The sequence below is a fragment of the Cuculus canorus genome, chromosome 2, assembly GCF_017976375.1.
Source record: "Cuculus canorus isolate bCucCan1 chromosome 2, bCucCan1.pri, whole genome shotgun sequence".
NCBI lineage: Eukaryota > Metazoa > Chordata > Aves > Cuculiformes > Cuculidae > Cuculus > Cuculus canorus.
Genome location: NC_071402.1, coordinates 15,729,491 through 15,747,386, shown reverse-complemented (window position 1 = coordinate 15,747,386; position 17,896 = coordinate 15,729,491). Strand labels below are relative to the sequence as shown.

Sequence of the window (17,896 nt, the reverse complement as noted above, 5' to 3'; positions counted from 1 at the left end):
GTTAAGGAATGTTACCAGACCTTTTACATGAAAACACAGTCAAACACCGGCAGCGTGAGTAAATAGCTGATATAAAGAGCACCATCTACTGACAGGCAGTATTTTGACAGATCTAGACACTTTTGCAAGGCACTGTGTAGGGCTTCCAGATAATCTTATTTTTAAGGAATTCAGCTTTCTCTTGGAGATGTGTAGTACTTTTCACATATTCTCTCTCACCTGCCCTGTCTCTTCCATGTCATTTCAGCTGTTCTCCTGCTCTTAGCTCATAAGACAGCCCACTTGCTCCAAAATGTGGAAGCACAATTCTAGCAGTCGGGCCCTTATCTTCTCATTCTTTTCCCATTTCACTTTCTAATCGACACTTCTCACACAAAGCTACTTTCCATTGTACATAGCTGCTATATCACCATTTTACAATTATAAATCAGCATTTTACTACCAGTTGTTTATGACGACATTTTCAAAACCTCCTGTCAGTCAACGAGGATTTTCTACTCAAGCCGAACACTTTTAAACTGTCCTTACGTGTGATGCAATCATCTTGTGATTACTGAAAGCTTCAAGATTTGCTTCATGAGATAAAATATCTTTCTATGTTCTCATGGAGGAGTTTAAATAGAGGTGGAGGCTTCTTCCTCACTTTTATCCTACTGATGTTTTACTTCTCTGAACACAGCACTAAAACCTCTTGTTATTTTACTACACAAAATTTTTAGCAGATGCTCATAAAGCAAAGGCCGTTTCCTTACAGACAAGAAACATTATCAATATCCACAAATGGTTCTGATGATATTCTCTTGGCCAGTACAATGAGAAATAACTTTCAGGAATGCTATTGAACATCTTGATCACTTCTAAACCCAAGCATAATGCACATCAGAAATGCACTGAACTATTATGGCACATTGTTTGAAGGTACTTGCTAGCACTATCACAGTCACTCACTGTGTAAAATTTGTGTTGCAAAGGAGTATGAGCCAGGGGCTTTATATATAAGTTGGGAGAGAATAGCAAATTAGAATAACTTTTCTAACAAATTGGTCAAAATTCACTGATCCTAATGGCCTTCAAACGTAAGAAACACGAAAATTAATCTCAAAAATGAAAGTAGAGAAGTAACATTCACATACAGTTTTTGCTTTGTGTTGCTTTACTGATTAAAACATCAATTACACATCTAAAGTTCATGACTTACTTACATTTTTGTATTTCATGCAGATTCCAAAGGTCAATGAAACTCAATTTACTGCTTTTATACAATAATCCTTGTCAATCTACTTAGAACAGGATTAAAAGAGAAATAACTAAACACAAGCTTTGCTAAGGGAGAGGTTATAGGCAATCTGCTTATACACATGGCAGACTAATATCCATTAATAAAATTATGAGAGAACTTTCTAACAGGCATGAAAGTTTCATGTGCTGTTTTGTTTTACAGCCCTACTTACTTGTGTTAGCACAGAAGTTTATTTGCATGCAGCAGCAACAATTTTCTGGTTTTACCTCTTCCTCAATTTTAAGATTTATAAATACAGTGGGACATTCAGACTCATCCTAGAAATTGTTCTTCCATTGCTATGTATTTCATCCTCGGCAGTCAAATTCCCCTTTTGCTGCAGATGCTCTACTATTTTTCCTGATCTCCATCATCCACCTACTATCCCTACAGCCACACCTTCCTGCCTTCCTCAGCTTTTTCTTTTGATCCTCTGAGTTCAGTCATATATCCCTGGCTACAAGATGGAAAATTTGACTGCTCCCCATTCTATTGCTTATGTAATTAGAGAACTAGATACACAGTTCTCTACATTTCTTTTAATGGAAAATGTCTGCAATGTCCTGTTTTACTGTAAGATCACCCAGTTCTCATCTCTTACTCATTAGAACAAACTGAAGCATTTGGTAAAGCTGGTGAACTGATGTAAAAATCAAAACATATTTGATTATTAAGGTTACTACTCTTTTAGACTGATACCACTTGTTCCTTCTCCTAATCTGATTCAGTCTCTCCCTGCATCTATTTACACTGTGCTTCCACACACTTTTCTCTCAGCAGCAAAAGCAGCAGAGCAATACTCTCCTTAAGAATTGACAGCATGCCAAAGTGATTAAAATAAGCCAAATTAACAAGGAAACGCTGTCAAAAGGGCCAGTTCTCACTGGTTGCTCTCAACCAACTAGTATATAGTACTCTATCACTAATAAAAGCAAGGGTGAGAAAATTCAGGTGGATGATAAATGTATTGTCAACTCCCTGAAGTAAAAGAACGGAGCAGTCAGCCCAAAATGAGAGAAAGCAGGGGTTGGGGACTGAAACATGCTGCTGGAAACACACCACTAAATGGGGTGCTTCATCATCATCAGCTCAGTTCAGCTAGGACACATTTGCACTTCCCCTCTATCCTGACTCCTCTCCACCCTGGTACAAGTCTTTGTAAGATCCTGAAGTAAAGCAAGTCTGTCAAAATAAAATAAAATAAAATAAAATAAAATAAAATAAAATAAAATAAAATAAAATAAAACAAAACAAAATAGAGGATGGGGACACCCACAAACCAAGAACAAAAACCTAACCATGGGAGAAGGGTCAGGGAGGAAGACTATAAACATGCAAAAGAGAGTCAAATAAGAATTTCATCAACAATTAACTGGTTTTATCTGCCATCATTGTGCCATGTATAGAGGAGCTAAGTTTAGTTTCATCTATTCGGTTTATTTTGTGTTTTTAGAATCACCTGCAATTTGCATAAAATATTTTAGAGCACAAGAATAGGATGTATTCTGATGTGGGTTTTTTCACCCCAAACATCAAGCCTATTCAAGTAACCTGACAACGTTCTACAGTATTCTTCTGGGAATCCAAAGCTAATATAACTTCTTTTTGGCTTTTGTCAGCATTTTTGAGTCCTTTGGAACCTGGAAACCAGAGCGGAGGAAAAAAATCAGCGGGGGTGGAAGGGGGTGGGGGCAAGAAAGGTAAATATCTTACAGTGTTTTCCTCCCAACAAATGGCAGGAGGGGCAATATGTTCTAGTGAACACACACAACTAATTGAATTTCATATGAATTTGATGAATTTGAGAGTTTAATCAACATGCTGAACACTTTATCCAAGCCCTTCAAAATTATTGTTTAAAATTTAAACCCTTCTAATACTAAGTTATTTCAACAGCGAGTAAGGGAACATGAAACAACAGCTAAAGAAAATACAGCCAAAAATTATTCAGGCAAAAAAACTTTTCCAATACACTCTCCTACCAGCTACTATGGACAATTAACTATAGTTTGCAAGCCATAAAGTAGCTTTCCCTACAGAAACAGAAAACAGTAGTGACAGTTTAATAAGCATGAAGCTTAACAAGCAATTCATTTTCAGATTCTTCTTCTACAGTCAGCAATAAAGGCTTCAGGAAAGCTAAGTAGTAGGAATAACACCTAGTTTTCCTAATTGACTTCACAGATCATCATCTAATGCTGAAATGTTGACAATTAAGCTATTTGTTCTTCAGGACAAACCTGAAAAAAAGGAAAAATTCTGAGTCACCGAAAGAGAAGTAAGTCTGAGACAGTCTTAGGTTTAAAGTAGAACATACAATTGTGGTAGTCTTTATTTCCTTAAAAAAGTTTTTCTAGTTAATCAGCAAGGATATTGATTATTTCAAAATACATCTTCAAACCTATACACAAGCTTTATTTAGATAAAAGACTGTATATCAGCATAGGTATGTAGAAGTTCAGTCACATCTACCTTTTCATAATGAAAACACATTCATAAATTCCTTCACAATCTAAATTGTATTGCTAAGATTGATAGCAAACAACCTTGAATGAAAGATGAATTAAGAGCAGTTCTAAACCCATTAGACGCTGACTTTATCATCATGCTTTTATTTAAGACAAGGGAAAAAAGGCAACAAAAGTAGAGGGTGTCTTTGTCAGCAAAGTCATCAGTAGTTGATGGATGCACTTATAGACATTAGAGAAAGGGGGAAAATAGGCAGAACATAATACCCACTTATAATATTCTCTAAGTTAAGGATAGAAAAAAGGCCTCAAGATGTGCAGTAACTCTACCTTGTTCAGACCTGAAGGTTTTCTATTTTTAGCTACGTATGTCAAGGGACACATTTAACCCTAGAAGTGCAGCTCGATGCATCATCACAATATTAATTCCTAAACATTGGTAAAATTAGAAATAGTCATTCTACCAAGTACATCTTCTGAGAGCAGAACCTACCAGCAATAACTACGATCTCTGAGTGAGGCACTAGGAGGTAAAGGAGATGGAAGAATTGTTGCTCCACACTGTGTTAATGACTGCTAGCAGTTGTGTGGCGACCTCTAGGTACGCAGGAAGGAAATGCAATATTTATGTTGTATGGAATGGCCAGTTTAACAGCTTCCTACAATCAAAAACGGTGGCCTTGCTCCCTCTCCCCAGGCTTCGTGCTGGCGGCTTCGCAGATATTGAGCTTGCAAGAAGGATCATATCTGTTAGCTGCTGTGGTACATAAAGACGGGCATAGCTGACTTCTGAAACCCATATTGAGCTTCTCCCACTGCAAATTTGTAGTCAGACTGGTGGGAAGCCCTGAGCAGATTCTGCTGGTTATTAAATCCAAATCAGGCATAGACAGGCTCTGGTAGCACTGCACCACAGGGATCAAGATCAGGATCTCCCATTTCAGGCAACAGTTTGAGAATCAAGTGTGAATACTGCTACATCAGCCTCAACTGGTCACAGCTAACTTTTTGACTCTAGTGAACTCTTTGTTCTCCATAGGTGCATGGATGAAGGGAAAAGATACAGGCTCTGGAGGTAACAAGACCAGTATGGCAGGTGAAGTGAAGACTGAACAGGTGGGCAGAAGAAGATGGCTGTGTGCCACTCCGTAGGGTCTCCAAGGGCTGGCACACTGAAGATGACAGCTGGTATATTTTACGAATAAGAAGACATCAGAAGTTTGCATGAAAAGAGTAAGAGACAGCTCAAAAGTTAAAATAAGTAACTAGCTTAAAAACAAAAGGTAATCTATTTTCTATTCTTAAACCATGGATTTGTTGAAGGAATTGTATTCACAGTTCCTAATCTCTTAAAGGGAAAGTACTTGTGATGGTTGATCCCACTTTTGATCATCAACAGCGTTTGTTTTCTCCAAGTGCCAAAGGCCTCACTGGCATACTGACACTTCCAATTTTAAAGAAATACATTTTGCACTGCTTCCTCCCTCCCTGTGCTCTCCCATTGCAAACTTACAGCACTTGTAGTTTAAGCGTCATCATACATGGATATCATTTCTAGTTTTGAACTTACCCTGCAAGTGCCCTGGGTGGTTAATGATGATATAAAGGCACCCAATCAACATAACTAGAAGCACGTAAGTACCAAAAGTGGGACATAGGCACCTAAAGCCACCCCCCGGCTGAATCACCATGTCCAGGTTCCACTTAATGGCATCACGGTCAAGGAAACTCCATGCTACATACAAATCAGTTGGTCAAAAAATTAAAGAGGGAAAGGGAAGAATTGGCTATCATTAGACACTATGTTCTCCTTACCTTCTGCTTGCCCCACTGATAACACACAGCATCATAGAAAGTGTCTGCTTTAACATTTGGGAGTTTTTCCTGGCTCCCTGCAGTGGCACATCAGCTGCAGAGTAATTTGCAGCTGACTGTGGAATAGAGATAAAACAGAAACACTTCTGACTGAAGTCCACATTCAGAAATAGATAAAAAGAACCAGTATTTGCAAAGTGTGAAATGAAAGCATACTGAAAAGCCTCCTTGATTTCAGAGGTCATTATTGTTGGCATTTTTGCAATGCGTAGAGGCCCCAAGATATCCCTCAGAGACAAATCACAAACATTCTAGTGTAGCTAGTCCCCATCCACCAAATCCTTCCAATCAAAACCAGAGGCATGATGCAAACAAAGTGCCAGTGGAGGCCTTCACCACTACCCACCACAGAAAACAGCTGGATAATGTGTCCCATGGGGAACAGGCAGCAAACGTGCTGCTGCATATTATTCCCAAGCAGCCTTGGCCAAGGCAATATTTTCCAGTTTCAGGACACACTACAAAGCTTTTGGACAATCAATTTTACATACCTACATATGCAAAAGACAATTTTTTTGTAGTAAATTTATACCAAATCTCAGCTTTATACTGAGACAACAGTTTTAAGTGGTCCTGATTATCACCAGTCTTCTACAGTTGGTAAACTGAGACACAGAGCAAGAACTTCACTGCTAGTGAAGAGCGACCAGTTTCTGAAGTCCAAGACCAATTAAAAGAAAGGGGGAAAATGAAACACATACACTCCAATAATTTCCTTTTCATCCAAAAGACAAACTTTTCAGATTGAGCAGTATTTGCCAGTTCATCTTGAACAGAGGTGCATACATGGGGCTAGGCTATCCTAAGTGTTCAGAGTAGGATTTTTGAGGTAAATGTAGCTTCTGAAATACAGTCTACTACTGCATGGTTTCACTTCCATCAGACACTAATAATCATTTCAACAAACACAGAGGCTGGTTAGCTAGCAAGGCAGAGGACAGAACCAAGTTTCGAGATCTGAATAGCTAAACTCAAGTGTCAATGCAATCCCCAAAGCATAGACAGATTCAGCTGAGTGGTGCTCACTTCAGATGGAGTCTGATCCCTTTCTATGCTCCTCTGAGCACGCTGACAGATCTCCACCAAATGTAATAGGAGTTTAGACACCTAGCTTACACACAGACACTGAAGTTTCCCTCATCAGCAAGCTCAATTCCATCCACGGTAACTGAGGGGAAGACAGACTCCACTCTGCCTGAGGCCATCCTTTTCCAGACTTCCCTAATGAAATCCCTTCCCTCCTTAGCGCATCTGCAATGAGGGAAAGCTTGACAGGTTGATAACACAAGAAACACCCTTCAGACATTATCAAGGCTATTACAGTCCCACACCTCTTTTGTGATTGTGACACATTTCACTCTCAGTGCTCAGCAATTATGTCATTTTACAAAATGAAAAAGAAAAGTTCTTACTTTTAGAGAGAAAGGTGGACTACAGTAGCTGCTAATCAGTTTTGTCAGAAGTGTCCAGCTAACACATGTGGCAGATTAATGAAGTTATTGTTATAACTCAGATGAGATCCACTATTTGCAGAACCTGCAGTGCCAGCAGTGGAGCATTAAACTGCTTTCCCATTTTAAACGGTAAATTGGTTCTATAATACATTTTGTAATCCCTCTAATCACGATGCTATTATTTTCTTTACCGGGTGATTCTCTACTTTTCCTTACCCATCAAGGCAGCTGTGTCATTAAAATACCGCTTTATTTTTAAAGCAATCTCTATGAAGCCCTTAAAGTAGCTTCAAAGTGAAAGCAGAGGGTTTGGATGACTGCGTGGAGCAGCTTCACAATGAGGCAAGTAGCAGAATGGGCACTCTTACATTATGCATCCACACGCTGTATGGAATTGCTTTTTCCTCTAAAAGCCACTCCATCTTTCTATCTCTATTTCTTTTTTCTCTAAGAGAAGTTCTTTTAAATAATGTGTCTGTCTACATGTATCTATAGTATTAGACATCCCAGTTTTCCAGAGTACTACTACGGCTTTTTACTGCTTATGTTTGCTAATACATACTGCCATTGCAGTATTCCTTCTCACACTACTGTAATGGGAAGGAACACAAATTTCACATTGATAGCTTTCACAGGACAACAGGAGCTAGATCAGACTACATTTCCCTCCTTATGCTCCCTCAGCTGCCTCTCTGTAACCATCTGCTCTCGCCTGCCTTATACAAGGAGTGGATTTGCTCCTTGTGGCAGAAACCATCACTTTGCTGTGCATTTATGCAGCCCCCAGCACACTGCAGGGGCACAGACTGCACCATGTCCCACGGGCCAGCACCTTGCCATTCGTCACATGCATGCACTGAGTGCATGCAATCACTGATAATGTTTTCATCATTGATTTTTTTTTGTGAAAGTCTAACTGAAAAAAGCCTGACAAACAGATTTCTCTTCCTAGTACCACCTGATGGACTGAAGTCATAGATAGAACATGCTTGTACAGATGGATTTCATACAGGAACCCTTTAAATAGTTGGGAAGGTCAATCAGTAGTGGTCTTTGTGAGTAAACTTCATCTGTTCTACTTATACCCACCTAAAAAGCTAAGTGTTAGTCTGAGCTAGTTATTTTGACTTCCTACGGAGAGAAAGCAGAGAAGCAATAGGAAAAGAATGCCACTTTGTGATACAGGGTGAGGGAGAAGGAAGTGAATAATGATCCTCTGCAGATGCCCTTCTTTTCCCCTCACTGTCCTGGGCAGAATGTAACAAACTAACTCAGGCCAGATCTCCCACTTACACAGGGCTGCTGTCAGAGCAGATGATATTTCAGAATCCCCAGGCATGCAATCAGGTAGAACAGGATGAACAGGAGAAGCCTGATGTTTTATGCTGAATGTAGAAACATTGCTGAAAAAATGTGGGCCTTCCTATTACACTATTTATAACAAGAACAGATGATATAGCAAAGAGGGAAAACGTGCTAAAGCAAGAAAACACTTGGATTTGGAATCAGGCATTTGTCCTCCTACAATAAGCTGGTTTACAGGACCCCAACAGAGAGAGATGTTTCTTGTTTTCCTGGCTCATGACAACGTAAATTCTGAACCAAACAGCTACATTCTACACTACACGTAGGGTTACTCCAGCACTTCATTTCCACCAGTAAATCCCCACAGCGATAAACAAAACATCAGGCTCAGCTGCTTGCATTGTACAAGGTCACACAGCACCCCCGTTTCACTGCTCAGGATAGAAGGTTTGCCACTGAACAGTTCTGAACCCTCAGACTTAAGCTAGAGGTCACAATCATGAAGGAGAGGCTGAGAGAGGAAGAAATATACACACATCAAACATTTCAGCTCCCAGTTCAGACACCTGAAGGCAAGACAACATGCATACTTCTGACGAGACAAAACATGAAATCAAAAATTCTATTGAAAATGAAGACAGAAGCAAGCATACTAATTATTACTAATAATCACAGAATGAGATATTAGAAAAGTACATTGCCCTGAATTATAATTATTTCAGCTGTCTGATATTTACATTTAACAAATATTTTTAAATTCACTTCAGACATACTGCACGCTTGGATTCTGTACCTACTTTTTCTAGTAATGAAAAAGACCCAATGCAGTAAGTGGTGGTTTGTCACCCTTGCAGAGTGGGCAAAGAAACAAAGGAATTAAAATAAAATAAATCACACTCACACCACATCTTTCACATCATACCTATTGTCTTTCATTGTAGCGATCCAATATGGACACTGGTGCTATATTACCTACTTCTCCACAGAAATCAACTCAGAAAAGCAAGCTTTCTGTCAGTAAATTAATATTTCACCACATAGAGTTTGCATCTCCCTTGGGGTACACATAAAGGTCTGTGAATCGAACGCCCTCCAGCCCCACTGCACAGTTCCAAAGCAAAACCTGGAGGAGGGGAACAGCCCAGCTAGGGCTATGCTGAACCTTCTCTACAACACATGAAACGTTCATTAACTTCGGCAACTCCAGTCTGGGTTCTAGTTCACACATCCTGTGGCCACCAGAAGTTTCACAAGAGGGGGATAGTTGGGTGAGAAAGCAAAATGGTAAAATCTCATTGCCCCAGTGCTGTGTCCATTGGTGTTTCTCAACCAACTGCAACAAAAGGGGGAAAAAAAAAAGGGGGAAGGGAGGGAAGTGTAAGGATAGGGGTATAAAATCTTCTTAGCATAGCAAGCAGCTATGCTGATGAATGCGTATGTTCCATTACACTCGTTACCAGGACCGCTGATTGGCAAATACTGTCTTTCTCACCCAGCCCATTTTACAGAATCATAAATTCAGGGAATGGTTTGGGTTGGAAGGGACATAAATATCATTTAATTCCAACCCCCCTGCAATGGGCAGGGACACCTCCCACTAGACAAGACTGTTCAAGGCCCCATCCAGCCTGGCCTTGAACACTTCCAGGGATGGGGCATTCAAAACTTCGCTCAGTAACCTGTTCCAATGCCTCACCACCTTCATTGTGAAGAATTTCTTCCTAATGTCTAGTGCTAATCTTCCCCTCTCCAATTCATAGCCTTTCCCCCTCACCCTATCACTGCATGCCTTCGTACAAAGTCCCTCTCCAGCTTTCTTGTACGGCCCCCTCAGGTACTGGAAGGCCATTACAAGGTCTCCCCAGAGCCTTCTTTTCTCCAGGCTGAACAGATTCTTAGCCTGTCCTCATAGCAGAGGTGCTCCATGGCCCTCCTCTGGACTCATTCCAACAGTTCCATATCCTTCTTATGTTGAGGATTCCAGAACTGGACACAGTACTCCACGTGAGATCTCACAAGAGCAGAATAGAAGGGAAGAATCACCTCCCTTGACCTGCTGGCCACGCTTCTTTTGACACAGCCCAGGACACGGTTGGCCTTCTGGACTGCGAGAGCACATTGCCGGCTCATGTCAAGCTTCTCATCAATCAGCACCCCCAAGTCCTCCTCTGCAGGGCTGCTCTCAATCACATCATCCCCCACTGTGTATTGATACCACGGATTGCCCTGACCCAGGTGTAGAACTTTGCACTTGGCCTTATTGAACCTTATAAGGTTCGCACAACTCTATAAGCTTGACCAAAAAGTATAAACACCGTGAAGCAGAATCTACTGATTAAAAAACCTGGAGAGTTCTTCTAGAAAATTACTTTTTCTGTTCTATTCTCAGAGAACTGTACCAGGACATTTTTTTTTTTAACTAAAAAAACTTTTATATTTCTAAGAAGAATTGTATAACACCCTTATTAATTGGAACACCCTCTCTCTTTTGTGCTTGGAGTGCCTATACATTTCACCCCAACTACGTCCCGAGCAGAGCAGAATTCCCCAGTAAGCCAGATGAGCTGTTTTTACCCCAGTCAGTCCTGAACTGGGCCCAGTAAGCTGACATAAATTCCCATCCTTTTGTCATTGAACTGCAGCCCTTCAGTGTTGTTTGATGAAATTTTGGAAAAAAGAAAAAAAGAAGTATTTTTTTTAAGAAAACAAAAGCAACCAAAAGAACTACTGAGCTGCACTGCAACAAGAAGCATGGTCTACTGGTATCTATACAGTGCTTACCAACAGAAGGCAAGATAAAAAAATCTTCTCACTTCTTTTACCATTTTTTCTCTTAGTTTTCGCACACATTTTAAAGGATTGTTAATTTGAGTTTGAGTCAAATAAAATAAACTGTCATCACTAACACAAGATAAAAAGTCTAACTGTAGTGGTTGCCATTAGAAAGCCTTTATTATTTGCTACTGCTGCTGCCACACAATCAGATAAAGTGTGTCACCAGATATGCACACCTTACTTAGGAATCAAAATGCCCTTAATCTTTTTCTAATAAAAGTGACCTACTGGATTTGTTTTCTCTTACAGTACAGGACTTCAGAAGTATTCTAAAACTTTTTTTTTTATTTTTAACAGAACTCAATAACTTCAAATGTCTTGAATCAGTTATCTCTTTATCTAGAGATAACTATGATATTAAAACAAAACAGACCAGACATAAGAGCCAGAAGTAGCAATTTAATGAAAAAGAATTCCAGAAAACATGCACAGCTGGGGCTAGCTGCAGAAGGTGTTAAGGAGATGATATCTATAAAAAAAAGGTATATTAAAAACCATCTTTGCTATCTCCAGTGAAGTTTTCTGCTCTGTAGAAGTGCGTACTCAACTACCTGATTTTTTTTATAGACCATGGAAACTGAAAAATACCCATAAATACACACTTTTAAATATAGAAACCTAAATGAATAAATATAAAAAGTATTTTTACACTTCATACAATTTCCTTAATTTGTTTTATATCCTGTACGTTATCAGAGTCTCACTGGATTATGCACATCAGTTTAGATATGAATAACCTTGGCCTTTTCTGGACATGCTTACATTTGTAACAAGATGGTTCCACAGGGAACCAGCTGAGGGAAACTAAGGTCAATTGTTCCATTTTCTGTTAAAATCCTACCTCAATCAGCCTATAAAAATTAGATTCCATACTCATCAGGAGTGATCCTTCACTCACACTATACTTTCTGCTGTCTGTATCTCAAATATAGAAACAAATACTTTTACTGCCCTATTTATATTACAGTAGCTGCATAAAAAGGAGCTTGTAATCTGTCTGCAGCCCATGAGTTCCTAATGTTCTGCAAGTCCATAGCTGAGGACAGAAAAAGGACACACTTCATTATAAAAGAGACTTTCCTTGTTTCTTTGGACAGTAAAACCCTAAAGCAGACAGGGATTTAAAGTGCTGGAATTAGTCCCAACAAAAACTGATTAGGAAGCTGAAAGCAGTGAATATGGCCTCTAGGGTATCTTAAAATGCATTCAACACATTGCATCGCTTCATGCAATCCAAGTCTCACTACTGTGGATGTGAGGTATGTGTTTATGTTATTTTAATATACAGGACTGCAAAGAAACCTTTTTCCAAACAACTGAATGAAGAAATATCAAACAAATGTATATACCCACAATGTTTTATTTACAATACTTTCCTCTCTTCTTGTTCATCTTTATACTGTAAATACACGATTGCATGGATAAAATTTCATAAAGACAACTTTATTCAACTCCTAAAGCCACATGAGTTGCAAATTCAACTCTATATTCACATTTTAGAGGATAAAACAACAGTATTTTTAAATTTAAGGCAAAGCAGGTCAGAAAAGAGAGGTCACCTCAGGCTATAACATATTAATCCAGACAAAAAACATCACTGAGTTAATACCAGACATAAAAAACAATGTTACTAACAAGGCAGCAATACATTTAGAAAACAGTTCATTTCATTAGCTTGATATTGTTATATCAAGCTTATTCCATCAAGTAAAATTTTTTGTGTTGTTTGGTGTTGGTTTTTTTTAAATCTGAAACATGCCCAACTTCTAAATAAAGCTGCTGCAATCAGGTGTAGGAAACCAACAGTTGATTTCACTGCTTTGAGAGCACTACACTTCCCTTCTTCCCTGGCTATCTCCAGCAGGGAATGCTTTGGAAATGGTTTTCTATTCACCAATCCAACAAGTACAGCTCAGACAGTGGAAACAGGCTCCATTACATTAAATCACTGATATATTTCATCCTGATTTTCCACTAGGATGAGTCTTTTGCAAGCAAAGACAAGCTTGATCTGCCTGCGTTCCATGTCAACTACATGAGCCCATTCTCAATTGGAAGCCCCATTGCATCATTTAGCTTCTTCACGTCCAAGCTTGTAAGATCTCCTCGAAGCTTTAACATAACTCCTTAGCTTTTAATACATGGCAGATTTTCATCTGGTGATGTTGAAACACAGGCAGGGTTGGCTTGCCTTTGTCTGCAGAAAGCTGGGTACACCCATTATTAGCTGAGCTTTCTCTCAAAGCCCATCCAAAATTTGGTGGTCTTGGATGATTCAAAGCAAGGGCCCAAATCCATTCTCTAAAGAAATCAGCAATATGCAGTGATTTTGATCAATGCCAGCCTGTGCTGGATCTAGTTCAACAACTTAAGATAGAACTAAATGAGTTTAAATTGTACTCACTAAAAACTAGATATTTTAGATAAAAATCAGAATGGAAAACTAAACCTTTACTGTCAAGACTATTGCTCAAAACGATTCATGCTTAAACTCAGTCACCATATAAAAGTCTGTATATTCATATATCCATAGAACCTCTCTCTCTCTCTTTTTACCTGCCCCAGGAAAAAAATAAGCAAGCAAACAATAAACATCTAAGAAAAACATATCTATACTGATACTGGTTGTTACCCAAGTAATTTGGAAAAAAAAATGCTCTACAGTGCCTGAAAAAGACAGACTCCATTATTTTAATTATCTTTATATAAAGAAAATACTATGATGCCCAAGATGTGTGTGGGCTAGAACTCTGCTTCTATACTTTGCTTTCCTCAGACTGTAATTTTTTCACTTTTGTATGTCTTTAAGAGGATGAAAAACGTTTTTTAAGCAGTAGCCTGGACTTCAAGAACCCTGGATTCTTTAAGACTCACCAAAATAAACAAGAACCCAGTCCTACCTACCTTAGCTATTTCTGGCTCCACTTGCTGCCTCTTGGGGGTCTCTTTTGACTCAGGCCCTTTTGGAGTACTAGTGTTCTTAACAGAGGGCGATTCGACTCCTTCACCTTCAAGTTGCAGATTAATACCTTCTGTGGGGACAGGGTGATCAATACCATTTGGATTCAGATTGCAATGGATAGCTGGGAAAAAAATAGAGAGAAAACACCGCTTAGGAAAGAACTCAACATTACAAACATCTATCACAAAGTATTAAGAAGTGCCACATGGTAACTGGAGCTATGTCAGATCATGGCAAAACAACTGCCTGTACCTTGACATAGATTCAGGGTGAGATATTTGAGAGAGAAATCGAGAGGCAACGCAACACTGTGTAAGGCTCTTTTGTACAGGCTACTGTGTTGAACTGTGCTCTACTGGATCCACTACAGCATCCAAGACCCTCAACTGACAGCTGTTAAAAGTATAGGACAATATATCCCATGTATTCATTACTCAGCCGTACCTTTTTTTTTTTCCTTTTCTAGGCAAGCAAGTTAAAAGTTTTCCTATTATATTTTCAATTACTACAACATCCTAGGTCCTAAACAGCATGGGGTAAGTAAGCTGTGCACAGCAAGTCTGCAGGTCGGTCTCTCCACAGAGTAATGACTTACCCAGCTGATTATCTCTCCTTCAGCACTCTGTAGGACTGCAAATTACCACCTACACCACCCTAACAAGCAAGAGGGATGCTCTCTCTAGGAGCATATAATGAGGTGCGGACTAACGACAGCAGAATAAGGAAAGCAGTCAGAGGAAGAAATAAAACAAATGCAAAGCATACCACAGAAACGCACATTTAGAACTCTAGCAGTAGTTTAACCATTTTCTGTCTGAAATTTCACAGTTCCAGCACTCACAGAGAGAGTGGCCTTAACAGCCTCCCTGGCATATTTAACAACTTAAAAATGTGTGGATCCTGAGACAACTTCCCCTTCACGTGAGCATCCGATTTTTGGCATTTATGTTCCTGGGTAACCATACTACTTTTGCCACTACTTCTAATTAATGGTCCCAACTTCCCCTGTACACAAAAGAACTTTGCTCAGATACTGCGGTGCAATGTTTCACAGACTTGAACAGAAACCCAAAACACAATGTAAAGCCAAAATAAAAGCTGCCCTTTCACTCTTGCTTGGCTTAAAAGCAAAGGGTGGGGAGCAGGGGAAGGAATGAGAACTGCCAGTTTTTACTAGACCTTGAAAGCCTCTCACAGGAAACAGGCTCAAGCAGCTGGAAAAGGCAAAAGATCCTTCAAATGCAGCACCTTTTGAAAATCCATTCACCTGAAATCCCAGACTTTTAATTGAAAACTTTGAGCCTAAAGTACAGCAATTCCTTGGTGCATAATTAAAGCAAAGGCCAAAAAGATGGCCTTTTCTCCTTGGGATTTTTAGAAACATCCAAATATTTGTAAAAGATAAGTGGTCTGTCCAAGCACTACAGTACCTACATCTACAACCTAGGGATGGAACATCTGTCTTTAAGTCAAATGAACATTATGAGGCATAATTCATTAACAACACTAAGAGATGAAAAGCAGTAAAGAACTCAAACGTTTTATTACAAACTGCAGCCATTTTGTATAGAAGAATAGAAAAATATGTCAACAGCCCACAGAAAGCTAATAAATGAAACTAAAACCAGGAAGGGAACCAAATTTCAGTCTCACTATGAATAGCTGTAGGGAATTAACCCTGGACTTCTTTTACAAGTATGTAAAAGAGGTAGAGATCCCTCTCCGAACAGTCAATTCTTTAGCAGACAGCACGAGAGGAAGAGGAGGAGGAAATCACTAGACTGTCATGTCCACAGCTGAGTCCTGCGGAGACCCCCTTCTGGGGTAGGAAACATAAGAGGTGAATGATGCATAGCTTCTGGAAGGGAGGCAGGGTTTCTACTGGCTACCCCAGGGATGATCACAGGAGAAGGATTTCCAGCTAAAAATCCCTTATTTTGCAAAAGAGATCATCCATCTGCTTAGGCCTTGCATAGAGAGCCATGGTTTTGCTTTAAAAGCACTGAAAACCCTCTGAGAATTTTTTGTGGAACTCCTGGTTTTACCCTTCAGGCACCAATTTCTCAAAAACAAAAGCATATTTGATTTTAATAGGGAAAAAACAAATAAGGAAAGGGAAGGTTTGCAGCAGTCTGTGTGGCTGTTTTTCTCATTTGTCATCTTTTTGTCTCATGTCAGTAGGGCAGGGATCTATAGTTTCTTCCTGATACCTAGAGAGCTGCTCGTTTCCCAAGCCAACTCTAAGGTGCTTTCCCTAAGTTTATCTGCAGCTCTTCTTGCAAGGCTTTTTCTTCCTTGCTTCAATCTAGTTCTGTAGGTTGGCTGAAGGCAATGCAAAACCAAATCTCATCGTTCTGGCATTGCCTCTCACTGGTGAGAAGGGAAAAATAGATGACTGTCACTCTTTTCCTCCTACTGGTTCTGATAGTCAATCCAGAACAAATACTCAAACCTTAATAATATTAGCAGAGACACTTCCTAACTTTCAAGTCCTTAATTTCTAGGTGCATTCCATACCAAATCCTTTCCTGGATTTTGCTTTTGTCATGGCTACAAGACTATGATGGAATTGAACTTGATCATAGCTGCTGCTTGCTTTTTCCCTTGCAGGACCTCTTTCTATGTCAGGGAAAATGCAAAATCCTTTGTATTAACAGGCTTTACCTTTTCTGGCTGTATGGCAATTATGGGGAGGTATCCAGAACCCACCAAGCCATTATGATGAAGTCTTTCGGGCATTTAAGCTCCCATGGGAGGTTCCAGAGAGATGATTTTGTGGTTTATATTTACATGAGTGTGTCTTAAGACACCAAAAAATTCTCTCTCCTAGATCATATCCACCTATCATTATCTATCTCCTCTAGATCATATTTATCTACCTGAAAGAAACAAGTAATTACTAATGAATAGTTCACTTATCGTCCAAACCACAAAAAGATGTATGTGATACACCAAGACAGACTGTTTTGCAGCCCATTTGGGATATAAATTGTTCTGTTAGTACCTAAATTAATTCCCCCCTTCATAAAAAATGGGAGATAGACTAATAAACCCGTGAAAATACTCCCAGCACACCTTGCTCCAGCAAGAGCTGGAAATCAGCAGTGAAAGACACTTGGTATGGAATGCAGTCCATAAAAAAACCCTCCAACTGTCTTCTGCAAGGATCTGGCATAGCTGACTAGGAAGACTCCTGCACGCACCTTTGAAACGGTAACACACCTCAGCAGCATCCAGAAACAGGGAGGTTTTGGCTGTAAGCCCCCTCCCAGTGCTCGCCAGAGAGAAATTACAAAGCGCAGTGGGACTTAGCACTGCCTGGAAGAACATTGCCAGCAGCAAGCTTCCTGTGGATTGCAACTCCTCCCTTCCCAGTGCCACAGAACAATACAGATTAGGGAGGAGGGTTGTAGGGGATGGACAAGGAAAGCCTTCTGGGTTACAGCATTGATTTACTATGCGCTACAGGAAGAAAATGATCCAGATTTCTGATAAGAGGGTAGCATAAGCATCACCTGGATGGCTTAAAAAAAAAGAAAGCAATCACACGGCAAGATGCTGCTTGACTCTTAGCCCATCACTCTTTCAAGACTAATGAATGTTAGTGCTGTTTCAGCAATGCTCTATACTGAATTCCTTCAAGACACAAGAGAGAAGAAAAATCAGAGCCTGCTAGCGATTACATACATGTCCATTACCCCTTTAGTGCAAAGAAGCT

General features: G+C 39.7%; 1 protein-coding gene across 6 annotated transcripts in view; it reads right to left on the bottom strand.

Moving 5' to 3' along the window:
* Positions 1–17,896, bottom strand: part of SAMD12 (sterile alpha motif domain containing 12) — a 170,669-nt gene that overhangs the window by 140,819 nt on the left and 11,954 nt on the right. For all 6 annotated transcript variants that reach the window (XM_054058492.1, XM_009568769.2, XM_054058489.1 and 3 more), the window contains exon 2: positions 14,121–14,299. In XM_054058492.1, the coding sequence (XP_053914467.1) occupies positions 14,121–14,299 (179 nt within the window). The remainder of the gene's footprint in view (positions 1–14,120; positions 14,300–17,896) is intronic.